The sequence below is a fragment of the Ambystoma mexicanum genome, chromosome 6q (genome assembly GCF_040938575.1).
Source record: "Ambystoma mexicanum isolate Mex_15411 chromosome 6q, UKY_AmexF1_1, whole genome shotgun sequence".
Classification (NCBI taxonomy): Eukaryota; Metazoa; Chordata; class Amphibia; order Caudata; family Ambystomatidae; genus Ambystoma; species Ambystoma mexicanum.
The window spans coordinates 1545043634-1545071231 of NC_090937.1; the positions used below are offsets into that span (position 1 = coordinate 1545043634).

The 27598-nt window shown below is 50.1% G+C and overlaps 1 protein-coding gene across 2 annotated transcripts in view; it reads right to left on the minus strand.

Moving 5' to 3' along the window:
* The window catches only part of DNAAF9 (dynein axonemal assembly factor 9), a 2133167-nt gene that overhangs the window by 1080401 nt on the left and 1025168 nt on the right, over positions 1-27598 (minus strand). For both annotated transcript variants that reach the window (XM_069632250.1, XM_069632251.1), the window contains exon 19: positions 13049-13099. In XM_069632250.1, the coding sequence (XP_069488351.1) occupies positions 13049-13099 (51 nt within the window). The remainder of the gene's footprint in view (positions 1-13048; positions 13100-27598) is intronic.

Genomic DNA, 27598 nt, shown 5'->3' on the forward strand with positions numbered 1-27598 from the left:
TCAGGTGAGAGAAAGAGGATCTCCCAAATGTTTTCCTTGTGTATGGGTTTGGTTCCAGGTGGATGTCGTTGCCTGATCTCAGTGTTCTTGTCGGTTGGTAAATGGTTCAAATCTTTTGTAGGAATTCTGATCCCTGGCCGCCGATTGCTGTTGATGCTGCAGTTTTTCATGTCACTTTGCTCGAGAATAGCATTTGGCAGAAAGGCCTTGTGGATATGGGGTCGGGATTTCAATTGCACTTTGGATCCGTTGGTAGATAGATCTAATATCAAACATCGGAAGCCTGCGCCACCTGGCAAGGCTTTATACCCACAGTTGTGGCCCTGATATATATACATATATAGGCTAATACATGGGACGGATCGCACCTATTCGCATTATTCGTCCCCACACAGGGTTCATACTCACCTTGATTATTTCTTTACAGGGCAGGAGACGTTGACAGAATTCACAGAGACTGCTTATAAGCCTAGGATCCTCTCCGATCATGCTCCGCTCCTAGTCACATGGAGGAGGAGAACGGGTTGGCCTCTGATCCCTATTTGGAGGCTGCCGGCGGAAGCACTACAAGAAGACATTTTTAGAGAACATATGGGTGAAGTGATAGGCAATTGCTTAGATAACGTGGGCAGTGTAGCTAGGATTAACACTACGTGGGAAGCCTTTAAGACAGTGATACGAGGAGAGGAGATTGGTAAGATGGGCGGCCTTTGGAGGGAGCTGTTTGACTCCCTAGCCTGCACAGAAGCACAGATCGAAACGGCTGAGCCCAGGGATGTAGAAATAGGTGTAGAGGCGCAAGATCTGATCAAGTTGCTGCAAAAGTGCTTTTTGGACTGGACGCGACTCGGTAAATTCGATTTAGCCAAATACATGCAGAAGGTGAATGCGGGGAGGTTACATCAGGGAGGCTATTGGCATGTGTGTCTAGCAGATAGGATAGCAGAGAGTTGATCAGCACCATACAGAATGAAAAGGGGGCCACTAAACGAGAGCAGAGTGAGATAAACAAGGTTGTGGAAACTAGTGGCGCTGACATTAGTAAAGCGCCATCTAATATCAACTTACCCCACCTTGATGTGGCACAGAAAGATTTGCTGGACGTCCCTCTTACCGTGGAGGAACTTCTGGTCACCATACGCGCACTGCCAATGGGGGAAAACCCTTGGGGCTGACAGAATACCTAGGCAATTCTGTAATGAGTATGCTGAAGTACTTGCCCCTAGACTCCTTGAGGTGCTAGAAGAAGCATATGAGCTAGGAATGTTGCCAAAAAGATCAAGGGAATCGATCATAGTCCCTATACTAAAGTCTAACAAATCACTGTTATAATGCAGCTCTTATAGACCCCTTTCTATGGTCAACCAGGATTGTCAGATTCTCATGGCCGTGCTGCATGACAGACAAGAGAGTGATCGGTACCTCGATACACACGGATCAGACTGGTTAAGCTCCAGGTAGGAACACCTTGTGGAAGTTGGGGAGACTACACCACATTATGGACAGCATTAGACACTTGGAGCTGGACTGAGTGGATGCATTCTTAAGACACTGTCAAAGCGTTCGACTCTGTAAACTAGGACTGGTTATACGAGACCCACTGACAGTTTGGTATGGGCGGAAGTTTTCTGAGATGAGTGCGGCTGGTGTACACTAAACCAATGGCAGGGTGCGCACAGGCAAACAGATTTCCAACGGGTGGAAACTGAAGAAAGGCACCAATCAAGGATGCCTGCTGTCCCCAATGTGATTCATTCTTGCTTTAGAGCTACTTGCAGTGTTCCCACATTCAGAATATGCTTCGGCCAACATGTATATCGATGAAGTTAGACACCTAATTTCTTTATACGCAATTGATATGCTCCTATATGTCACATATCCTGAAGAGAACCTCCAATACATACTTGTAATAGACAGGTTTGCAGATCTCTCAGGCAGACGCATGAACTATTACAAATCCTCCTCGTTTACACTGGCTGATGTAAGAAAACTAAGGTTATTTCTCCATCAAACCCCTTGGTATCCTCTTCTGCGGTGACCAGAGATGGGTCATCGCTGTTGGGTGCGGAACAAGAGAGGGAGGAGTCTCAAGGTGAGACCTGAGATCCCCCTTTTTGTAACACCTCCCAACCCGACATTTCCTCTGTTACCATACATCATTTCAGAACCCATACCGTATCCCCAACCCCAATTCCAACAGATACCAACACAGAAGGGAGGCAAAGGAGAATCGGGAAAAGGAATTTACATATGTCAACACATGCCCTACAAAAACAGGACTAATCCCCTTTTTTTCGGACAATATTTTACTGGATTTATCTAACATTAGTGTAAACTACCATTCCCATAATTCCTCCCCTCTGTTCTTTTCTAAAGCCACCGGGACAAAGAAGATGAGGCCCCGAGTCATGAAGATTGCCCATAGGAACCAATGTACCATGGATTCCTATGGGCAATCTCCATTTTGTCCCGCTAACTAGGTCAGGCAGAGTCAGGCATTCCCTTCCAACCACTCACACCTGGTTCTAGTTAACACTCCCAGGAAGTATAAAAGGCGGAGCTGGAAAGAACACTCTGAACTGAACGAGTTGGGGATTCTGGAAGGTGCCAGCAAGCAGAAGGACCTAGCGAGCTAGCAGACACTCTGGGAGATCTGGAGGAGGAGAAAACCGCCCAAACACTGGCCCCGATACTTGAGAGGAGACTGCAGTGTGGAGGAGGGAACTGTACCTCCAGAAGGCAAGACCAGGGGCAGCTGGGGTTGCCTGGCAGTACCCAAAGCAAAGCTCCTACCCTGGGCCAGGCAGGCGAACCCAGGTATCTGAAGGGCAGGCGAAGAGATCCTGACCTCCAATTAACATCCCCCTTTAGCTTCTGCAGCTCTCAGGACAGAAAAAGCCATTTCAGGGAGCTGTGAAGTGGGAGCGAGATTAGCGAAGTGTATTCTGGGGCTAGAAGTCCCAATAACATTTTTTTTTTGTTTTTCAATTGTGAACTTTGAAAGGAGGCTCCAACCTGGCGGAGGGAAGCCTTTGAGGTGAACTGTGCTGCGTGAGAGAAGACTCGAGCCCGGCTGAGGGAAGCCTTCATTTGTGACCCTTGAGAGGTTAAAAAGAGGTGAACCAAGCCAGTGAGTCAAGCACAACCGATGAGTTGGAGAAACTGATAGCAGACCGGACTGTGTTACGCTCAAGGTTGCAAGCTGCAATATTGTATGAAGAGAACTTGTATACAATTTAACTTTATGAAACCGAAATAGATACCAGATACAGAGTGGCCCGGCGCTAAGTGGGTGCTCACTCGAAGGTCTCTTCTGTACTCCCCTGAGCGTGTAAGAATTATTGAATTGTGAAATCAAAGTGGTCCTACACCGGGTTAAGATGAATCCGGTACACATTCGCAAGTCTTCGATTGTCTGTAAACTGAAATTGGTCAGAGCCTGGCTGAGAAGGACAGATCGTAGAAAAAGGGGTTTGAGCCCAGAAGAGGGGGTTCCTAGGTGAACAGTCAGTCACCAGAGAAGATATTGCAGTAGCAAGTGTGAACCCGACTGAGGGGTGGCTAAGAATTAAAGCTGCAGGAAGCTAATTGAGAAAATAGGATCTGAGCCCGGCTGAGAGGGGGTCCAGGGTGAATCGCTCCACTTGAATATTTCGAAAAAGGAACTTTTTTTCATTGTTTCTGCCACATCATGCCGTTTAAAGCAAGAGACTTAAAACAAAAGAAACTTGAGTACAAAGGCCCTGATGTCAGTAAAGGGAACTGTGACCTCATGCCGAAGATCAGTGATTGAAGTACATGGGCCCAGTGATTCTGAAGACCCTATGTACAGTCCGTCAGAAAAACAAATTAAGGGGCAGGAACTTGCACACCTGTTTCCACCCCACTCCCAACGCATGTATTGTATGGGCATGACGTAGGTTGGGTTCTGGCCAAGGCTGCCCTCCCTGGGTATCCCCTAGTGAGATGGGATTTAGAGCATACCCTTAAACTGCTTTACATAACCTTCACATTCTTTTAAGTGTTTTGCTTCTGGAACATTTACTCCCCTGCTGGCTTTGGCAATATTTGCTCTGTGACTTCCAACCCCCTGCAAAAGGCACTTACCTGGGACTTCAACTCTTTCTGAGGCACTAGACCAATTTACATAGCAGGGAAGGACTTCTTAAAAATAGGGTCATTATAAGGCAGGGTGTACGTGTTATTTGTTTTGCACGGATTCTTTCAGGTTTCTGCCAGTTTTACCATTGCTGAACTGTTTTTACTGTTTACTAGTGTAAAGTGCAGATGAGCTCCTTCGGGGCAAGGAGGGGGTCGGTTGTGTATGTGGGTGTGTGGTCCCTTCCCGCCTTCCCCGCTCCACCCCCACATCTCCCAGGGACTGTCTAGTCACAATACACATCCTCTGGTGCCCTAAAGTCTGCCACTGGGCAGATGTGATGACCAGTTTTAGTCCAGGATTGGACAACCCCTGGCTGCTTGAATGGTGGTGGTGCATATCCTTACCTTGCTGTTCATAGGCATACTCCAAGCCCAAAACTTGGAAAAAAGAAGGGCTCCAGCAGTCATTCAACAGATCATCATTGGAGACAAGACCTCTACGAAGAAGTGCCGCCTGCTGACAAACCGAAGAAGACTCCTGAAGCTGACAGGCACTGACTCCAGTGCTGTTCCAGTGAAGCCTTGATCCTCTACCTGAACTCACATAGACGCTGTGGTGCTACCCCAAGACCGGTGGCAACAATCAGTCTCAACCTCTGTGTTAGGGAGAATTCTCTGTTAAGGCTAATTTCTCAAACGTAGTGAGTCCCCAAGCAGCTTTGCTAGATTTTTGTGGTTTATTTTTTTTTCTCCTGCTAAGAGTGAGACTCTTTTTCTCCCACTCTTAGACATGATTTGAGATATCCTTTGACTTTGTAATGTGTTTTATGGGCTATGGGGTCTTTTACTCCATAGGGTTTCATGTGTTTTTGGCAAGTGTGTTACACAGCACCCTCAGTGCAGTAACACAGGGGTGTCATAGTGACCCCTAAACATAGACTCCATACCCTGGGACTTACTACTGTCTCCCAGGGCATGTAAAGTCACCATTGACTTTACTAGTCAAATTGTGAACAGAACCAGTACAAACCATCATATTGTGGAAGTACTGGTAGGGGCAATTAGATTGCCCCTGGGTCTGTTTTTCGAGGGGGCACTGTGCATTCCCCACTCGTCGGGTTTCTGGCTGGTGGCAGTGGTTACCACGCGAAATATTCCACCGGAATATTTCCTATGGGATTTTCCCATTCATTTTAAACGCACCACTTTTTTGGTGCAATGTTAAAGATACTGCCGGATTATTTATTTAATATTTATTCCCCGGTTGGGTCTTTTTGCCAGGACTTGGTTTTAAAATGGCATTTGTGTTCGCCTCTGTAACTCCAACCCAAGTCGAGCCCTTTGTTCCACTTTTGGCAGGCTTCTGCACAGAAGCCTCCAAAAGTGGTGCCACTCTGTCTGGGGCTACAGAATGTGTGGGAGGGGGGTTTAGGCACCCCTGCTGAGTTGCAACTCAAGTCGCACTCTTGTATGATTGGCCCAGTGGTGAGCCGCCCGGCTCACCACTTAGCATGTTTGAGTGACAGCTAGGACTGATGAATGGGGGTTTTCTGCATAAAAGCAGGGCTTTGGGGACTGGAACTTCAGAAGTCGCCACAGGACCTAAAGAATCCGAAGAGGGAGAAGCTGAGCCGACCTGCAACGACGACACCACCGGTGGAGCCCTGAACCGCCTCACCACTTCCCGACGACAGAGAAGATCTTCATCCTGGAGAGTCTTCTTCCTTTGAACGGGTGGGGTTAACCAGTTCGCCCTCTTTTCGCCTTCCTGGATCGTCTTGTGGTCGAATCGCCCATGCCAAGCACCCAGCGGGCGGATAGCCACGTTTCACCACTACCTGGCAGTGCAACGACCTCCATCTTTCCTCCACGTCGAGATCTCCTCTTCCCCTGAACGAAGCACTGACTTGCACCCGCTGCCAGGAACAACTGCCCCGCTGGAGCTTTCTCACCATTTCAGGTACTGTGTCCCGCCAGGTCTCCCTTGCAACAGACTGATCAAGGTGTCCCGTAAATCCTTGACTCTCTATCCTGGGGTGATCTGGGGCCTGTTAAACTAACTTTTTCTGAACTGATCCAACTCTTTTTGAAATATCTGCAAAGACTTTTTAAGTACAATTCAACTGTGTGATCTTGGACACATTCCGCCTTGCACTCTCTAAGAGTGGGCCTGGCCTATGAACTTTCTTGCTCTACAGTAGACTCTGCCTTTCTTACCTTGCTGTGGTTCTTTTAAAAAGTGTTGGTATTGTGTGCTTTTCTAAATCTGCCTTTTCCCTCCCTTTTTAACTAACTTATTGGAGTGCCATCTTAGGTTAAGCGCTGACCTATGCCTGAAAATAAGTGGTGTTTTAACTAAGACTTGTTCAATAGGTAATCAGGGATGTATATATATTGATAGTGACTGTGTTTGAACTTGCTTGCCATATTAGTGTTAGTGTATTTTTACAAGTGTGTTTTTAAATAAATAATTATATACTTTTATACCAAAGCTCTGGTCAGTGTTTGCTTGTGCTACTGTATTTTTGTACCTAATGTGTATACTCTATATACTGCCTAACTCTTCTTGAGGAAAGGTCTGACTGCTCAGCCACAGCTACCAGGTAAATCTGGGTGGTGTGGACTGCTACCAATTGGGTTTACTGTCAACACCTGTAGTCCTAAGCCTTTTGCAGTGGTCCCTAAGGGAACTGCACATGTTTCTGCCTAATACTCTGCTCGAGTATCTGTGCCTTCTGAGCCTTCAGAGGTGTCCATGGACCAACCCATGGACTGACAAGATCTCTGCTGGGCTACCTTGCTGCAGCTGATGCTGTTCCAAGTGTATTCTTGGATCTTGGAGGATCTTTGGCTTATGGAACAAGATGCCTGTTCCTGCATTATCAGCCTTTTTGCATGAACGGAACAGTGCTGGGCCCCTTTTCCTGTGTTCGTCACCCGAGGATCGCATATGGCAGTGGCGTTTTCCATGGAAACACTCCTCCTTCAAACGCTGGAGGTGTCCTGATGTGGTCTACCCTCAGAGGTCTTCACCTTTCCTCATGGAAGCTGTATGGAACCGATTTCTAAGTACGGCAACCAACCTTAACCAAGCCCTGATGACAAAAGTGACCTCAGCACCCGCAACCCCTGGGCTTTTCCCAACAAGACCAAGTGCAGAAGATAGTGCCCCCAACGGATTATGGAACACCAGCAGTGGGCTCTGGAAAAAGAATCAGGGGGGATGTTTGCATACCCATTTCCGACCCCTGCCCCGTTCTCCATAGGGTTACATGGGCATAGATTCCTGTCCTAAACATGCTTTCCTGACTTTGGCCAGTGAAGGCCAAGGAATATCCTGAGGACTGAGATTGAGTGATTCTACTTTCTTAACTTTAACTTTTCGACTCCTATTAATCATAACTAGTGGCACTACAATCCTCTTTATAAACCTACCTGAAAAGTACCTACTTTGAAACTGGTGGCTTGTGAGCACAAGGCCCCAAACCATCTCAGGGTTGGACTTTTAAAAAGCTAGGGAAGCTGTTAAGTAATTATTCTAAATAGTTATTTCTAAAGCATCAAAGTACTTATCTGTGTTTCACTCACCATTGAATCAAATGCTACTATAATTCGCCTACGGGTGAAGATATATATCTGTTTTTATAGTGTTGGTGTGACAATATTTGACTCAATAGGTTTTACTTGCTTGGTGTGTATTTTTAAGAGCCTAATAAATTACTGTATATTTTTTAATTTACCTATCTAACTAGAATTATTGGTTTTCCTCTCCGTGAACTCATTGTAGCCCTAGACCACTCACACCCTTCCTGAGACTAAGCCTTGCCACTCTGTTTCCTTACTTTTATTGGGCTTGGCTGGCCTCTTACTGTCTACCCTGTTCATTTAATAGGGTGGCCCCCAACATCCTCCCCTAGGGCTGATTTTGGAAATCCATAATTACAGGGACATCTTTGAAGAATATAATTTTCCGATGACTGATCGTCTCAAGATATGGCGCATTGCCCCGAAAAAATGAACTGAGGAAAAAGGTGCTGATGGTTCCGTACATGCATGCCAATGTCGTTACAGCAGGAGATGGAGGAGACAGGGTAAAGGAACCGAGGACTCCGGGGAACCGTGCTACCTAGTGGATGAAAAACGTTTTTTGGTGTCAGAGAGCAACCTCTGGGAGGAATGTGATAATTAGAAATAACAGTTGCAGTTGAGGAAAAACATGCCCTACCAAACCGTGCATCAGCTCCCCAAGCAACATCCAAGGCATAGTGCTTGGTAAATGTATGTAAGAATGACCATGCAGCTGCCCAACATATGTCCCTAACAAGAACCCCTCTTTGGAGGGCAGTAAAGGCCGAAAACCCTCTAGTTGAGTAGTACCTGATGCCCGCTGGAGGCTCCCTGCTTGCCAATTGGTAGCACTCAGATATGCACAAAACAATCCAACGTGACAGTTTGTTTTGTTATGGCAAGATCTTTTTGAGACAAAGAACTGATCTGACCTCCGAAAATTGGATGTGCGCGCAACATACAAGCTCAATGCTCTCTTCCTCTTTCGAGGGATGTGGAGGAAGGTAAAAGACAGGCAAATCGATAGATTGGGACAGGTGAAACTCGGAAATCACCTTAGGATGGAACCCGGCCTGACAGAGACTTTCTCAACAAAGAACCTTGGAAAAGGAGGTTTGCAGCACAAAGCTTGCAGCTTGCTAACCCTTGTGGCAGATGTGATTGCCACCAAAAAGGCTGTCTTAAGGGATAAAAGCCGTAAAGAACATGAGTGCATAAGCTCAAACAAAGCCCCCATCAAGTATGTCAAAACCAAATTAAGATCCCAATCTGGTATATAAAGGGGTTGGCAGAAACTTATTGAGAAGGCCCATCAGGAATTGGGCTCTGACCGGAATAGTAAAGAAGGAACCTAGATCTTGGGCCCTCTTGAACACAGACGGGGCCTCCAAATACCCTTTAACTGCGTTAACCTGAAGGCCTGACGAGGCCAGTGACAGAAGGAACTCCATCATCGTGGTCGGGAAAGAGATTTGGTCAATCTCGCGTTCCCTGCAACACGCCTCAAATCTTCTCCAACTGCACGTGTACAGACATCTTGTAGAAGGTCTGTGTGCAGCCAGTAGCACCTCAAGTGCCTCCTCCGAGAGGTCCCAGTCATCATACCTCATCCTCTCAAGAGCCACACATGTAGGTTGAGGGAATCTGGGGTCGGGTGAAGCACTCGACCCTCCGACTGGGTTAGGAGATCTAGACGCTGAGGCAACCGGTGAGGCAGACCGATGGTCAGATCCAAGAGATCGGAGTACCACGTTCTCCTCGCCCAAATCGGGCCGATCAAGATCATGTTTGCTCGAAAACTCTTCAACCTCCTGAAAACCCACAGAATGATGCGAATAAGAAGGAAGGCGTAGTGGAGAGGGAAGGTTCAATGCACCAGAAACGCATCCCCCCAGTGCTCCGTTGGCTGGGAATTCACTCGTGCAAAACTGTTCGCAGTTCCTGTTGGGCTGTGTGGCATACAGATCCACTGCTGGGGTAACCCAGAGAGCAAAGGCCTCCTCTAGGACTTCCTGGCATACTTCCCACTCGTGGGAGACTGCTATGCCTGCTCAGAGAATCCGCCAAGTTGTTTTCCGTCCGCGCCAGATGAACTGCTGAGACTGAGATTTGGTTCTCTCGAAACCAGAACCATAGCTGTATTGCCTCTGTGCACAGGGGGCAGGAGTGCACGCCAACCTGCTTGTTGAGGTAGTGCATGCCCACTGTGTTGTCCGTCAGAACGAGGACGGTTCCATGTCTTTATAACAACACCACAAATTACAAAATCTTTTTCCAACATTTCAAATTTCTTTCTCTTTTTTAATTTGGGGGGTCCCCCTGCGAACCCTCGTTTCACCATCTATTTTACTCCCCCACCCCAAGTTATTTAGATTTCACTAAAAAGCATGTTATTTTTATTTCGTTATAAGCACTGTATACCGACGAGGACATGCTTCCCTCTGAGAGGAGGGGTGAAGGCCCTCAGGGCTATCCTGATGGCCTGCAACACCAGCCTATTGATGTGCCACCTGTCTTCTGATGGAGGCTAGAGGCTGCATGCTAGGGAGATGCATCACTGTGCTTCATCCCCTCTCCTAGTGAGACCCCCAGCACTTTTATCTGGACTTTTGGACCTTTTTCTTTTAATCCTGAATGAGTGGAGCATCTGTGTTTTACTACTGCAGCACTCAGCTGCTAATGGGCAGTGTTGCTGCGGACCCCTAGCACGCTCCTTTAAGATTATTTTGCCATATCCTTAAGTCAACTACAGGTCTTAAGGATAGAGGGATACCTATTATCTCTCCCAAAACTGTATAGTCTGAGAGATTGGCACACGCCTCCTTCAGTGGAGTGCCAAAAGGGATACTTTGTATCCCCCTTCTCTCTGCTCCTATGACTTTTTAGTCACATAGACAATCACCTAGTTATGGCTGGTGGTAGTGGATGTGTTCTACCAACTACTGTGTATTTCTTAATACTTCAGGCTATGTACATAGCTTCGGTAGTGCACAATAGGGGCACCCAAGTACCAACTTGGGGCCTCCCTTTGTTTTTTGCCATTACTTGCGTGGTTGTTCTTTGTTACCCCTTCTTCTACCATTCTGGGAGGGGGAGGCCTTTTTGTGCGTTTAGCCTTTGGCAGGAACCAGTAGGTATCCCTGCCTAGGCTCCAGAGTGTCTGGGCAGGCAGGATGTGGGATAGGAGTCTTGCACCCCCCTGTCCTTTGTATGCCATAGTGCCAGAATAGGACCAGCTCCCACAGGATAAAAATGCTGAGAGAGATTGCAGACGAGTGCATGCTGGAACTGTATAAAAGGTAAGGTTTCTGGAGTGTAAAGCAAGTCGACCACTGGAAACAGAAGTAACCAAAGAAGATGACTAGAGACCCCTGCCAACCCTTTGCAAGACCTTGAAGCGACCACTGCTGTCCTGACCCAGTTTTCTATGCGACAGAGGAGCTCTGAAGAGGACTCCTCCTTCCCTTTGGCTGGTAGGAACAACCAGTCCCAAGACAAATTTTGAAATGAGCCATCTCGAGAAGTCTAGGTGATTCCAGAGCTGCAGAACCCCAATACCAGGAGACCTGCTGCCCATTTGGAGCATATCGCTGTGGAAAGGCCGAATCCATCCAAATCTGTGATGAGCCTGTAAGGACACTTGAGAGACCTGATCCAACTCACCAGACCCCCTTGCCAGACAGTGGGACTGTTGGAAGCGATGAAGATTGACCGGGCGATCCGTGTCCTTTGTTGGTGCTGCTGAATAGGCGCCAAAACCACAGAGTGAACCAAGAAGTTTCTGAAAGTCGTGCTACAGTTCCTCCCTCGAGACTGCTGCTGAAAGACCCCATCCATTGTCCTGCCTTTCGTCACCAGACCAAGGAATCCAGAGGTCGGTCCAGAGCTGCCACATCACGGATAAGCCAACACAAACTCTTTCTTCAAACTAAAAGGTACTGTAGGGGAAAATGTATTGCTTATCTGATTCCAAGAAGTCGCTCCAGAGTCTTGGAGTGCACGTAGAGCTGTTCAGGGAAACCCCCAGCTGCTTGTGTCCCCTTCTGGAGTCCGTTTTTAGATCTCCTTTGTTAGTTGCTAACTTGCGGCTTTAATAACTTTAGACACTGGAAGAAATACGGAGGAACTCTTCATCATTCGCTGTTTGCCAAGACTTCAAGCCCTCTCCAAAATGCCTTTAGCTAGGGTTGCGTTTTTGGACTTTTAAGACTTGCCAGGCAATGAAAACGTCCCTAGAACTTTGAACTAAGCCCATGTTGCACTAACCACTTTCCTCCCTTTAAGTGACTTTTCTATATGTTTGCGCAGAGTAAATGCATTACTGTATGACCTGTTGAAAACCGCATGAGTGTGCAATTACTGATAATATGATAACCTTGTCTTTTCCCTTTCTAATGTTGCTACAATTGTAACCGTGAACAAAAACAAAAGTGTTTTATCTAGTAATCCTAAGTGTTCTACCATAAACGTCGGAAGCATTTAATGTGATTCTGGTGTAAATATAATAAATATATATCTTTTATATAAATATATGTGTAAGTGCGTCTTTGCTGTGACTTTCTAAGATTCAGAGTACTTACCTACATTTTCCTCTTAAGGTAAGCCTGACTGCTCTGCCACACTACCAAGGTCATGAGCTAGTACAGACTAATACTAAGAGTTGGGGGTCTACAAACCACGGGGATAGCTTACTAAAGTCTTACAGACTTTAAGAAAACTCCCCTAACACTGCTTACCTGCAAATCCTGTCTTGAGCTCTGAGTTAGGGGGACAGACTGTTCTCCCAAATCCTAGTTTCAACTAAAACCTATTGTGGGCTGGTTTTCATCAGGGCTGTTTTTCATGTCATCAAGTGTGTACACGGATTACTGTAGGCATCATATGGGGATCAACCGCAGTAAGTGGCTGTTGGAGGCTCGTAGGTCATGTGTCACGCCGTTAGCCCAGAGTCTCACTTGGCGGAGCTGTCCGGGGGTGCTGCAAGGGGTTGCACTGCTGGATGAACCGGATAGGACAGTATACTATACATACAATGCCTAACGTCACTTCCGGAGAGGAAGATGGAGAGCAGGACAAGATGGATTGACGGCCGAGTCGAGGTCCACTATGCCTCCCCGGTAAAGGTTTTCCAAACAGCAGAGCTGGATGATGGATATCTATCAAGATGAGGACTCTGCGGGAGAAAAGCAATCCATTGAAACATACTGACAACACCATTCCACTCTCTGAATTGGAACTATAGAAATTGATAAAATAAATAAAATGAGTACTATTAAATTGGAAAAACACATTATTGCAACCCTTCACAGTGCTATATAATAAGACTGTATTTAAATGGGATGGGAATATGCCTTAGACTCAGATAAAAATGATAACTCACCTTTACTGCTTGCAGCGCTTTCTCCGACAGCGTCACTTCATTGTCTTCGACCTGCATATTAATAAGCAATAAATGTATCTTTTAAATCAAAGGTTACATTTTCAGTACATACCCTTGGAAGTAAAGAATTGACAACTCAAACACAAAAGGATTTGCTTTAAAGAGCCCAAAACATTGCCTAACAGACATCAGTAATCCTGGTTTAAAGAGAAGAGCAAACAGGAAGTATGCACATTTCTTTCTGAAGACAGGTTCCCAAATATGAGCGGGCCTGCTTGTTTGTAGATATTCTGTTACAAGTGCTCACAATAAGAAACTATATTGGAGTGCATGGAGTTCAGTGGTTATCTTAAAGATACAGAATCGTTGGTTTGGCAACTATCCACACCCTTGAATACAAATTGTGAGAGTGTGAAGAATAGGCAACCAATGTTTTTTAAAAATCTTCGTTTTCACTAATTATACTTAAACTAGGATTTAAATAATAACGTGACATTAAGGATTACAAAATGAACACGAGTAGGGATATGTTACAATTTTCAGTGGGCTATATAAGACACAAAATGACTAGATAACCAAAGGGTTGTCTCAAAAGTATCTAACATATCCTGTGACGAATCTAGGGAATTAATCCCCTCTGCCCAACAGGGAGCCACCTCCTTTGGGACTGAGCAGGTGAGCCAGCTAAGCCTAACACCAAGCAAGGTGGCAGAGCAAGCGGGATCCCACTGGGGTGCCCTTCCCCCTCTCCCTTAGATGGTATGAAATCACCAGTGATGGATGTAGGTTAACCTCACTTGTATCTTTGTTGGCTATATGCAAGTTAAACTGGGTGATGACTAGAAACTACCTGTACAAATGCATGTTATCGCTTCTGACCCACTGTGTACTCCGTCCTTCCCTGAAAAAAGGGGACCTGTGGACCACCCACCCCGTAACAGAGTGACTGATAAAGAGCCAATCAGAGCTTGGCAGAGCGTGAAGAGAAACCCGCAGATTTGCTGAGGCCTGCAGACCTCCTCCTGGGGAGGTATGGTACCAGTGTGGGAGCATATACAAGGCATGATGGACACGGCCTTTGACAATCCTGGTTCCTTGCCGGGCCAGGAATCAGTTGCATTGGCCCAGAAGAGCATTGAGTAGCAAACACTGCTCCGGGAGAGTACAACCATCAGTCAACCTCCTTAACACTGCCGATGAGCAGCGGGGCCCTATCAGACCCCAAGGCTGGGTGAAAGAAACCAAATTGCTTGGTGGGGTGAGAGAAAGCAGGGCCCCACGGTGGGGTGAGAGAAAGCAGGGCCCCACAGTTGGGTGAGAGAAAGCAGGGCCCCACAGTGGGGTGAGAGAAAGCAGGGCCCCACAGTGGGATGAGAAAAATCAAGGCCCCACGGTAGTGTAAAAGAAGTCAGAAACCAGGCCCCACGGCAGTGGGTGAGAGAAACCAGGCCCCAAGGCTGGGGAGCGAGAGAAAGCAGGCCCCAAGGCTGGGGGGGGTGAGAGAATCCAGGCCCCAAGGCGGGGGACGAGAGAATCCAGGCCCCAAGGCGGGGGACGAGAGAATCCAGGCCCCAAGGCGGGGGACGAGAGAATCCAGGCCCCAAGGCGGGTGGGGGGGGAAGAGAGAATCCAGGACCCAAAGTGGGTGGGGGGGGGAAGAGAGAAACCAGGACCCTAAGTGGGGGGGCAAGAGAAACCAGGACCCTAAGTGGGGGGGCAAGAGAAACCAGGCCCCAAATGGGGGGCGAGAGAAACCATGCCCCACGGCAGGGGGCGAGAGAAACCAGGCCCCACGTCAGGGGGCGAGAGAAACCAGGCCCCACGTCAGGGGGCGAGAGAAACCAGGCCCCACGTCAGGGGGCGAGAGAAACCAGGCCCCACGTCAGGGGGCGAGAGAAACCAGGCCCCACGGCAGGGGGCGAGAGAAACCAGGCCCCACGGCAGGGGGCGAGAGAAACCAGGCCCCACGGCAGGGGGCGAGAGAAACCAGGCCCCAAGGCGGGGGGTGTGAGAATACAGGCCCCAAGACGGGGGACGAGAGAATACAGGCCCCAAGGCGGGGGACGAGAGAATACAAGCCCCAAAGTGGGTGGGGGGAAGAGAGAAACCAAGCCCCTAAGTGGGGGGGCAAGAGAAACCAGGGCCCACGGTGGGGGCGAGAGAAACCAGGCCCCATGGCAGGGGGCGAGAGAAACCAGGCCCCATGGCAGGGGGCGAGAGAAACCAGGCCCCACAGCAGGGGGCGAGAGAAACCAGGCCCCATGGCAGGGGGCGAGAGAAACCAGGCCCCACGGCAGGGGGCGAGAGAAACCAGGCCCCACGGCAGGGGGCGAGAGAAACCAGGCCCCATGGCAGGGGGCGAGAGAAACCAGGCCCCACGGCGGGGGGCGAGAGAAACCAGGCCCCACGGCGGGGGGCGAGAGAAACCAGGCCCCATGGCGGGGGCGAGAGAAACCAGGCCCCACGGCGGGGGCGAGAGAAACCAGGCCCCACGGCGGGGGCAAGAGAAACCAGGCCGCACGGTGGGGGGGCGAGAGAAACCAGGCCCCACGGTGGGGGGGCGAGAGAAACCAGGCCCCACGGTAGGGGGCAAGAGAAACCAGGCCCCATGGTAGGGGGCAAGAGAAACCAGGCCGCACGGCGGGGGGGTGAGAGACGGTGGGGGGTGAGAGAAACCAGGCCCCAAGGTGGGGGGCGAGAATCCAGGCCCCAAGGCGGGAGGGCGGGTAAAACCAGGCCCCAAGGCGGGGGGCGAGGGAATCCAGGCACCAAGGCGGAGGCAAGAGAATCCAGGCCCCACGCTGGGGGGCGAGAGAAACCAGGCCCCACAGCGGGGGGCATGAGAAACCAGGCCCCACGGCAGTAGGGGTGTGAGAAACCAGGCCCCATGATGGGGGGGTGAGAGAAACCAGGCCCCATGGCGGGGGGCGAGAGAAACCAGGCCCCACAACGGGTGGCGAGAGAAACCAGGCCCCACGGCGGGGGGGTGGAGAAACCAGGCCCCACAGCAGGGGGGCGAGAGAAACCAGGCCCCACGGCGGGGGGTGAGAGAAACCAGGCCCCAAGGCTGGGGGGGTGAGAGAAACCAGGCCCCAAGGCTGGGAAGCGAGAGAAACCAGGCCCCAAGGCTGGGGAGCGAGAGAAAGGCTGGGGAGTGAGAGAAACCAGGCCCCAAGGCTGGGGAGCGAGAGAAACCAGGCCAAGGCTAGGGGTCGAGAGAATCCAGGCCCCAAGGCGGGGGGTGTGAGAATACAGGCCCCAAGGCGGGGGGACGAGAGAATACAGGCCCCAAGGCAGGGGACGAGAGAATACAGGCCCCAAGGCAGGGGACGAGAGAATACAGGACCCAAAGTGGGGGGGGGAGAGAAACCAGGCCCCTAAGTGGGGGGTGAGAGAAACCAGGCCCCACAGCAGGGGGCGAGAGAAACCAGGCCCCACGGCGGGGGTGAGAGAAACCAGGCCCCACGGCAGGGGGCGAGAGAAACCAGGCCCCACGGCAGGGGGGCGAGAGAAACCAGGCCCCACGGCAGGGGGGCGAGAGAAACCAGGTCCCACGGTGGGGGGGGCGAGAGAAACCAGGCCCCACGGTGGGGGGGCGAGAGAAACCAGGCCCCACGGTGGGGGGGCGAGAGAAACCAGGCCCCATGGTAGGGGGCAAGAGAAAGCAGGCCCCACGGCAGGGGGGGTGAGAGATGGTGGGGGGTGAGAGAAACCAGGCCCCAAGGTGGGGGGCGAGAAACCAGGCCCCAAGGCGGGAGGGCGGGTAAAACCAGGCCCCAAGGCGGGGGGGCGAGGGAATCCAGGCACCAAGGCGGAGGCGAGGGAATCCAGGCACCAAGGCGGAGGCGAGGGAATCCAGGCCCAACGCTGGGGGGGCGAGAGAAACCAGGCCCCACAGCGGGGGGCGTGAGAAACCAGGCCCCATGGCAGTAGGGGTGTGAGAAATCAGGCCCCATGATGGGGGGATGAGAGAAACCAGGCCCCACTGCGGGGGGCGAGAGAAACCAGGCCCCACGGCGGGTGGTGAGAGAAACCAGGCCCCACGGCGGGGGGGTGGAGAAACCAGGCCCCACAGCAGGGGGGCAAGAGAAACCCGGCCCCACGGCGGGGGGGCGAGTGAAACCTGGCCCCACGGCAGGGGGGGCGAGAGAAATCTGGCCCCACGGCAGGGGGGGGGCGAGTGAAACCAAGCCCCATGGTGGAGGGCGAGTGAAACCAGGCTCCACGGCCAAGTAAATATCCAGGTGGAGAGAACACCAGGAAATTGCTTGGTAAGGAACACAGGGAGACCACTCAGAGTGGGGCCACGAGTCATGGGTCCCCAAGTGGAAAGACCTGTGCCAAGGAGAGAACAGTTACAGAGAAACAGCATACTTGCTAGGGCTGTACTTCATGGTGAGGAGCACTATTAATACAGATTCATCAGGGTTGGGGTCAGAAAACAACCACCATTCGTTTGCTTCTACATATGAAGGGAGCGACAGAATAAGTTGATTCAACAACATTCAAAGGGTTGTGGACAAAACACATTTTAAATGAAGATTCAGACACATTACATAGTTAAGAGAAGAAACCACTCCGACGGTTCTCAAATGCACTAGGCCTCTTTACGCCAATGGCTCAGTTACAGGGGGTTTAGGGAATGTGGGTATAGTGGTAGTTTTCAGGTTTGGGATTGGTCCAGCTAAGCAGTGGTTTCACGCTCAGATGAGACGGTTTGTGATACCTTAAGGGTGAACAGCACAGGCACCTCGTGATGACTACCACTACAGGTAACCTGGTGACAGGAAAGACACCCAGCACTCAACTGAGACAGACAGCATCGAATAACTCCCTAGTCAGACTACTCCAGAAAAACCCCTCTGTGTTGGGGAGCAGGAGCAGCAAAGGGACGGGTTTCGGGCCACAAACTGGTAACTTAGGAACTTCCAAGTGAAATCTCAGGACGGGGACCAGATGAAACTGGTAAGCTCACAGGATGGTTTCCGGGATGCTTCCAATGGTTGAGGGCAGGAAGCGCTGACAAGTGTCTTCAGAAGATCGGGAGGTCGAGAGACAGAGCATCACATGGACTTAGCTAGAGGTAATGCTGGATGTCTTCAACAGTCGTCCTTTGGTATTCAGCAGGCTGCAACTCTTTGCACCCATAGACTTGGGACCTTTAAGACGAGGTAACAATACTTAGAGATGGATGGGGATGCAGAATTTACTCCAAAATCAATAATCAAAACCGACTCAGGAAGTTGGCAAAACTTTGTTCTGTTTTATTTGCAATTATCTAAAACAGGAAGGTTACAACGGACATCATCCAACGTTCGCTCAAGCTCTTAATTAATTTCAGAAAAAACATAACTTTTATAGTCAAAATTAGCCATCATTGACGCCACACTACGTGGCAAACTACAAAAACCTACTTGGGAATGTAATCGGCTTAAAATGGAACATCTAAGAATACGTTCCATACTGAAGGGGGTAGTGATTGGGTGTCTAACATCAGGTTGACAACTAAGCCCTCCTCTAGTGCAAGTCATCTTCATCATCATAAAATACACGAGGATTCATTGGTTACACAAACTATAGGGCTCTTTCATAAATGGCCCTCTCAAATTGGTTGGCATGCTTGTACCCTTCTGGAATATTCCACACGCTAGCAGCACGCAGGCTACCAACCCAGGTTCTGGGAGAGTTGGCATGATCATGCCTCCCCACCCAATTAGCCCAATATCATCACTCTTGCTGTTTGCCATTCAATTAAGGCTTTGAACTTGGCCTTGCAGAAGCTCTCTGTGCCTGAGAATAAAAGGGAGTATGGCATGGTCTTATCTTCTGGTTTCGGTGCAGCTCAACCCAATGGCTATTTCTTCGTGCATGCACATAGGGTTTTCTCAATGGAAACCTCGTTTCAAGAATTCTTTGCAGTACAGGCATTCTCACTAGGACTGCATGTGTTGCAATTTGCATTTCCCAATATATAGGCAACATCGGGGTGGAGCTTCTGGTAAGGGTAATTGGCTCCTCCTCTACATCTTCATAGGTATCTTGGCTCAAACACTGATCTGAAGAATGGTTGCAGGACACCTTTTTTCAACAAATTCGAGCTGGGGCCGGACCCAATCCACCAATTGCAGGGATCTGCACCATTAAAACTGGCAAGAGCTGTCCAATAGTGGACAGCCCACTGAACCACATCTGCCCAGCCACAGGCCTACCACTGGCTGGAGTGTGTATTGGGGCTAGACAGTCCCAGTCACCACAGTCAGCCAGATTATCACAGTGCGGCTGTGATGGAGAAACTCAAGGTTTTGCCCCAGAAAGAGCTTACCATATTTGGCAAATCGAGACCAGGGAAGGCAGACACAAAGCCAAGGGATAAGATGGCCAAAGGTCAGGGTGAAAAACATGTGGCATGGTATTCAGACTGTAAAGACTGGATGAGGGTTTCTGTATTTCTGGCCCCTATATGATGGGGTAGAGACACAGAGCACCCCAATGCATCAACTGCTGGCAGTTATACTAGAGTACACAAATCCTCCAGTAAGGTGCATCAGCATAGATACTCTTCCCCCTCCCCACCTGGGCAAGCTGTAATACAAGAATTAACAATCCCAGTCCATAAATGCTTAATAAGCCTTGCTTCTTGGTTAAAAAGTTCAACCACCTCGATTTACCTGAAGTGGAAGAGTTTCTTCGACGGTTCAATGACGGGATCCTTTGAGGGTGGACTCACTTCAAAGTAGGAGCCACTGGGCCTCGAGAACCTTGAGGAAAAGTGGAACACTTGTGCCAATACAGCAGCTTCCACCTTTGTGGTGCTCTTCAACAATTGTTTCCTCGATGGTGGAAGTCGTGGGAAGGTGAGGCGTGTGGCGGACCTAGATGCAAAGTGTTTGGTGCCACACGTAAGACTCTGTGGACATGAAAGACCTTCGGCGGTGATGGATGCATGACCGGCAGCGGGCGTCTGATGTTGGGGATCGTGGTCGGGATCCTCTGGCCTGTCGGTGCTGCAGCCACAGCACGTACCTCGGAATAGTTTCGGCGATCGGGACTCGACCACGGGCTGGATCTCAGATCTTCACTCCGTCAGTGTCCTTGGGACATCTTTGTTGGCTTCCGGTGACGGGAATCCCACCGATGGAATTTCCTCAGTAGCCGGCGACCTTGAATTTCTCCGGCGGGACAAAGTGGTTGATGGTGATAGCAAGCGAGCCCAAATTCAAATGTTCGTGAACAATTCAGAGCTTTTCGGCTCATGGCGTCGAGCAGCACTGCGTCCAGGTGTCCCCATTTTAGGGCGACACGATTCAAATTGGCTTCCAGCCATCACGGAAATCTTCCGACCCCGGTCGACGTCAATGGACTTAGATGATCCTCGATGACCAGGTGCTCTCGTCAGGATTCTCGAGGGACCACTTCTCCGGACCTTGGACTCACAGAACTGGCTTCCAGGGTGCCTTGATGAAGAACAGCAGTTTTTGCATGATGGTCCCTCGTACCTCGGGGAGAGGACCGCTAGCCAGGTCCTTTCTTGGATCAGTCGTCTACAGACTCGACAGCTTTTGGATTTCATCGAAGCAAATGCAGCAGCAACATTCTCCTCCAGCTGGGCTTCAAGGATCAGCTTCAAGTTTTGACTTCAGTTTTGAACAAATTGATGTCAATTGAGGGAAAGTAGCACAAAGAAAATCTTTCCTAGCGCAGCTCTTTTACATGTCCTCCATTAAATGTTAAAGTTAACTCTTCCACGATACCTCAAATGGTAAGGTAGTAAGAAATGCAAATGGATTGTCCCCTCCCCCATAACCATTTAACGCTCGTCTGTAAACCCTACCAAAGGGAGTAGTTTCTTACCTGTAACTCCATTTCTCCAGCGTTGTATCTTTCATGGATTCACATGCTGTGAATAGATTACATAGCAGTATGACAAACCTGGACGTGCATGACAGGCAAACCAACACCTTGCCCCAGGCCACAGCCATGAACACAAGGAACATCATCCAACAACATGCATGATAACAAAAACCAGCAAGTGAGAGAGCAAAATGAACCCCGGATGACCTCCCGTCCCACCTGCACATCTTCCACATGTTGCTGTCCCAGTCAGTAGTGTCTGGTGAAGGTATGCAGCACCGCCCAAGATGCTGCTTGGCAAATGTCACTGAGCGGTATACCGCCCATAGCGCCGCCGCCGACGATGCCGTGGACCTTGCAGAATGGGCCATAGGAGTGCCCCTCAAAGGCTTGCCAGCCTTCCTGTGCCAAAAGGAAATTGTAGACGAGACCCAACAGGAAAGTCCTTGCATGGAAATAGACTGCCCCCTGTTGGAAGGACCAAAAGCCACAAACAGCTGTCTCAACTTCCTGAAGACCCAAATACGGTCAAGATAAAACTTCAATGCCCTACTGACGTCCAGGGAATGCAGGGCTCTTTCCGCCGAAGTGAAAGTCTTCAGCCTTAACGAAGAAAGTGGGCAAGGCAATTGTAGAGTTTTTTTGAAACTCTGACAGAACTTTAGGGATAAAGTGAGGATTAATAGACAGGAGAACCTTGTCCCTCATGAATCGCATATACGGCGGGCAATGACTAACGCCTGAAGCTCCGACATCCTCCTGGCAGATGTGATGGCCACCGAAAAAAGCCACTTTCCACAAGAGGAACTTCATTGACGCCGTTCATGAGAGCGGAGAGTACCACATTGAGACTCCATACCGGAGCAAACCTTTTCTCTGGAGGAAATGTCAGAAAAAGTCCTTCTAGAAAATGCTAGACCAGCCGGTCACTGAACAGAGGAGTAGAATGCTGCTGTCTCGTGAACCTGGAGATGGCAGCCAAATGCACCTTGATAGATGACAACGCCACCTCCCTCCCCCCTTTCGCCAGTAGCAGAAGATAAGGGAGAATCTGGGCTGGAGACCCCTCCAAACGTCCGGCTGTTCGCTGCACCAGGCACAGAGCATAGCCCATTTCCTACTGTAATAGTTAGGTGGAAGGCACCATTGCTGCCGCCATGATCTGGCGACAATCTTGCAAGATTCCTAGATGTCCAAACTCTGAGTGGTCAAGAGCCACGCTGCCAGGCTGAGTGATGCTGGGTTGTGATGAACACCCTTCTGTCATCCTGCGACAGCAGTTCCAGCTCCGACCCCAGACGAAGCGCTTCATCCACTGCGAGATGAAGGAGATCCGAGAACCAAGTCTGCCTGGGCCGGAACAGGGCCACCAAGATCACTTTGCACAGGTACTTGCGCACCAAATGGATCATACTGGCAAAAACAGGGCACTGCTTGTTGTCCGGAGAGGCAAACTAGTCCAGAGAGGGGTAACCCCCATTTCTTGAAGATCCTTGTCACCTGCGCCTCCTTCAGCTTCCACTCGTACAACTGACTAGCATCTCTGCTAAAAGCATCCGCCTGAACATTCTGAACCCTCTGCAAATGGTAATTGGCGATGTGAATCCTGTGAGCAATGGCCCAATGCCAGACTGCCTGAGCCTATCTGGACAGGGGCTGGGAAGGTGTGCCGCCCTGCTTGCGCAGATAAAACATTGTGGTGTTGTCGTCTATAAAAATACAAACCACTGCACCTTGAATAAGAGGTATAAAGGATTTCAGAGCCCAGTGCAATGCTCTCAACTCCAGAACGATGATGTGCAACAACGCCTCTTGTAGTGACCATAGGGCCTGGACTAAAAACTGGTCGAGGTGCGCACCCGAAACCACCTGGGATGCATCGGTAACTATCGTGAACTGAAAGTCTTGTTCCATCATGGGCATGACCCGTACAAGGATTTCCGAGCAAGTCCACCACCTCAAGGCCTCCACCAGAACGTGGGATATGAACACCTTGTCCGACCATAAACCCTGACTCTGACCACCGGGATGCGAGAAACTCCTGCACCGGCCTCATGAACAGTCCACAATTTGTGATGAGTGGAATGCAGGATGCCATGGACCCGAGAAAAGACATCTATCTCCGGACCGATACTGTAGTTCCCAGGTCCCACTCACCCGCCTTGGAAAGCAACTTCTCCACTCTTTCGACTGACGGCTTCACCAGATTGTGCTATGTATGAAATTGAGCGCCGAGAAAAACCAAATCCCTGGAGGGCGTCAGACAGGATTTTGCAAAGTTGATGGCAAAGCCCAGCCGTTGTTAACAGGAGCATTGAAGCCCGGAGAGACTCAGATGTCCTTTCTGGAGATGGTCCCGTGACCAACCAATCGTCCAGGTACACATGATGCCCCTGCCTGCGGTGGAAAGCTGCCACCGGAGCCAGGCACTTGGTGAATGTCCTTGAAGCTGACTTGAGGCCAAATTAAAGAAACTGGAAATGCTCGTCGCCGACCACGAAGTGCAGGAACTTGCAATGTTTCGGCCGCATCGGGATGTGGAAGCTTCTTCGAGATCCAACTATGCCAGGAATTCCCCAGGCTGCACTGAGCGCATCACGTCCTGTAACATGAGCATCTCGAACTTTAGGCGCTGCATATTCTTGTTCAACGGTCCAGAATAGGACGCCACTTTCCATTGGGCTTTTTTATCACAAAATACTGGGAATACATCCCCTGGCCTTGTTCCGACACCAGGACTGGTTCTAGCGCCCCTTTCTCCAACATTAGACACACCTTCACAGGCGGAATAGGGTGTTGCGGATGCTGAAACTCCAACGAGTGGCCGTGTTGTACTGTATCCAGCACCTAGCGGTCCGTTGTAATTAAATGCCACTCATCGAAGTGTTGCGCCACTCTGCCCCCTATCTGACTGCCAATATGGCAATCATTGTTGAGGCTTGGACTGACGACCTTTAGTAGTCAAGGCGGCTGGACCCCTCTTCCGCTGTGCCCGATAGTCCCTGTTCTTCTGTGTGGACTGGAACGAACGTCAGAACCCTTGGGATGAGTAACTGGAGGCGAGCGTAACCTTTGTCGCGGGAAGCAGCAAATCTAGCATTTCCAGAGGCCCCTCGAAATACCCGAAAAGGGCAAAAAGAAGGGCCACTCTGCAGAGTACCCAGTGACCTCGCTGTATCAGAGTCCTCCTTCATCCCCTTCAACGCCTTGTCAATTTTGTCACCAAAGAGCTGTTCATCCGCACAGGGCATGTCCACAACTTTATGTTGGACCTCTGGTCAAAAGTCAATGTAGCGCAGCCATGCCTGCCTCCGGAGAACACCGCCATGGTTGATTTGATTGAATCCGGATTCCGCCAGGTCCACCACAATGTTAATGCCATGGCTGTAGGCTTCCTCCCCCTCCCGAACCAGCAGCATAGCCTCCTTTCGTTGTTGCTCAGGGAGATGATCCAAGAGGGGAGCCAACCAGTGCCACATCTCCCTGTCATAGCGGTCCATAATGGCCAAGGAGTTGGCCGCCTTGACCGTCGTAGCTCCCACAGTCAGCACCTTCTTGCCGAAAGCATCCTGTTTCCTGCCTTCACTGTCCAGGTGCATAGCACACTTGTGCTGACTCCTTGCCTTCCGACTAGCCGCCGCGGACACCACCCACTCCGGTGTGGGTTGCGACGTGAGGCATTTGGGGGAAGATTCAGGCGCTTTAAACTTCTTCTCCAGTTCCCCTTCCTCTGGATGACCACTCGGAAGGCAGAAACCCACCGGCAATGGCGATCGAACTGGAGGCGATTTCCTGGAGCGACATGGGCGAGGGGCCTCCACAGGCACCGTCTGATTCACCAATGGGTACAGGGGCGGGACAGCCCTAACCCTCTCCGACGTAGATGGACGCCCAACTGCAGGTCCAACTCCGACGGATCGAAAAACGTCTCTTGTTCATCCTCGGGACTCGAGGGAACAGGATACTGTGCCCGGTCCTGCTAAAGAATGTCCACTGGGAGCAAAGGCCCAAAGTCAGCCCTATGCTGCCACAGACCCTCCGTAGGCAATAATCCTCCATCTGACCCCAACAGAGCCGAGGACAGCAACAGCTGACGGAGCAGACGTCTCCACTGTTGATGAAGGAAGAGAAGGCAGTACCACCACTGTCGACGCAGGCAGATGACCCCCTTATCGACGGAACCAAGGCCGCCACCGAGCTGGACTTCTCCTGCGAAGCGGACCGCTTGGACGAAGAGCCAGAGGATGACCCATGGCGGTCCTTCGACGAAAAGTGCTTTGATGACGACTCGCAGGACTTTGACTCTCCCCCTCTGTGCCGTTGAGGACTTCTGCGTGGTTTCCTTGGGCCTAGCACTCGCATCCTTCAACTTATCCAGCCTGGTCGACTTGGCAAGAGAGGGGCCAACCGCCCCTTTAGACTGATGCGACCTGGTTCCAGAGGCCCCACTGCATCTAGCCACCTCGGACGCCGGAACCCCTGTGCGCTGCTTCTTAGAGAGGGGTTCCACTGACTGGGACCTGGGGTGCGAAGAGGACGAAGCCACCGCCATAGCCAAAGACTTGCTCCCACGGCTCAAACCCACCTCCAAACCTGGATTAGTACCTTTGTTGAGCCAACAAATCAACCAGTGGTTGTGGTCCTTCAGCGTTTTCTGTGAAAACCCTTGACAGATCTCACAGTTGTCAGCGGAATGATTGGGATACAGGCAATACAGACAATCCGCATGCCTGTCACCCTCGTAGATGTTGTTCAGGCCGCAGGTTTCAAGGCCTAAACAATGATTTCTTCGGACCCACAAATGACATGATGGCCCAAATTTGCAAAAGCATGTGTATAACACGAAGAGTAATTCACTCGAGAGCAAACAGGAGGTGATGCCAACAGTTTGGAGACGGTTGAAATCTGAAGGGTAGCCGCGGGGGCAGGTCTATTTATACCAGTTGTCCTATTGGTGTAGCCTAAAGCCCTCAAAAAGACGTTGATAGGACACTAAAGAGTGGAAGTTTTCCATAGGAAAACACTAGGTTAAAGTTACCGAGGTTTCCCAGCCTGACGACGGGAAATATTCACAGCATGTGAATCCACAAAAGATCCAATGCTGGAGAAATACACCACTCTGATTCCCAATGCTAGGTTCGCGCTCATATATAAAAGAAATCTAAATAAAATAAATGTTCCAAAGTGATCCTTATACTCTTAGACCCACAGCCATTCCTGAAGAATGATTGCACATCTACACCAGTTGGTGATGGGGTATGAACTAAAGCGCGTTTTTTCACTATTTATTTTGTCATTTGTAAAGCGCACCAAGAGCATGGGCATCAAGGCGCTGGTTACAGAACGCACAGTTACAGGCAGTTATCTACAGTTGCAACAAATAACCCAAAAGTATAAGGTCTTAGGCACCCAAGTACAGATTGTTAGGAAGAATTCTCTGTTGAGGCTAATTTCCCAAACCTAGTGAGTCCCCCAGCAGCTTTGCTGGATTTTTGGGGTTTCTTTTTTTCACCTGCTAAGAGTGAGATTCTTTTTCTCCAACTCTTTGACATGATTTGAGATATCCTTTGACTTTGTAATGTGTTTTATGGGCTATGGGGCCTTTTACTCCATAGGGTTTCATGTGGTTTTTGGTAAGTGTGTTACACAGCCCCCTCAGTGCAGTAAAACAGGGGTATCATAGTGACCCCCAAACATAGACACCATACCCTGGGACTGACTACTGTCTCCCAGGGCATGTAAAGTCACCATTGACTTTACTAGTTTTAAATTGGGAACAGAACCAGTACAAACCATCATATTGTGGAAGTACTGGTAGGGGTAATTAGATTGCCCCTGGGTCTGTTTTTCGAGGGGGCACTGTGCAGTCCCCTCTCGTCGAGTTTCTGGCTGGTGGCAGTGGTTACCACGCAAAATATTCCTTAAGAATATTTACTATGGGATTTTCCCATTCATTTTAAACGCACCACTTTTTGGTGCAATGTTAAAGATACCGCTGGGTTATTTATTTAATATTTAGTCCCCGGTTGGGTCTTTTCGCCAGGACTCGGTTTTAAAATGGTGTTTGTGTTCGCCTCTGTAACTCCAACCCAAGTCGAGCCCTTTGTTCCACTTTTGGCGGGCTTCTACACAGAAGCCTCCAAAAGTGGTGCCACTCTGTCTGGGTCTACAGGATGTGTGGGAGGGGGGTTTAGGCACCCTGGACTGAGTTGCCTCGGCAACTCAATTCGCACTCTTGTGTGATTGGCCCAGTGGTGAGCCGCCCGGCTCACCACTTAGCCTGTTTGAGTGACAGCTAGGACTGATGAATGGGGGTTTTCTGCATAAAAGCAGGGCTTTGGGGACTGGAACTTCAGAAGTCGCCACAGGACCAAAGAATCCAAAGAGGGAGAAGCTGAGCCGACCTGCAACGATGACACCACCGGTGGAGCCCTGCTGAACCGCCTCACCACTTCTTCCAACGACAGAGGAGATCTTCATCCCAAAGAGTCTTCTTCCTTTGACTGGTGGGGATAACCAGTTTGCCTGCCTTTTCGCCTTCCCGGATCATCTTGTGGCCGCCTTGCCTGTTCCAAGCACCCCGGCAACCGGGATACCACGTTTTACCACTACCGCGAATATAAGGGTAGTACCTTTTAACCAGAGAACTCCGCGGCTGGTGTCTTCCCTGGCAGTGCAACGACCTTCAGGTTTCCTCCA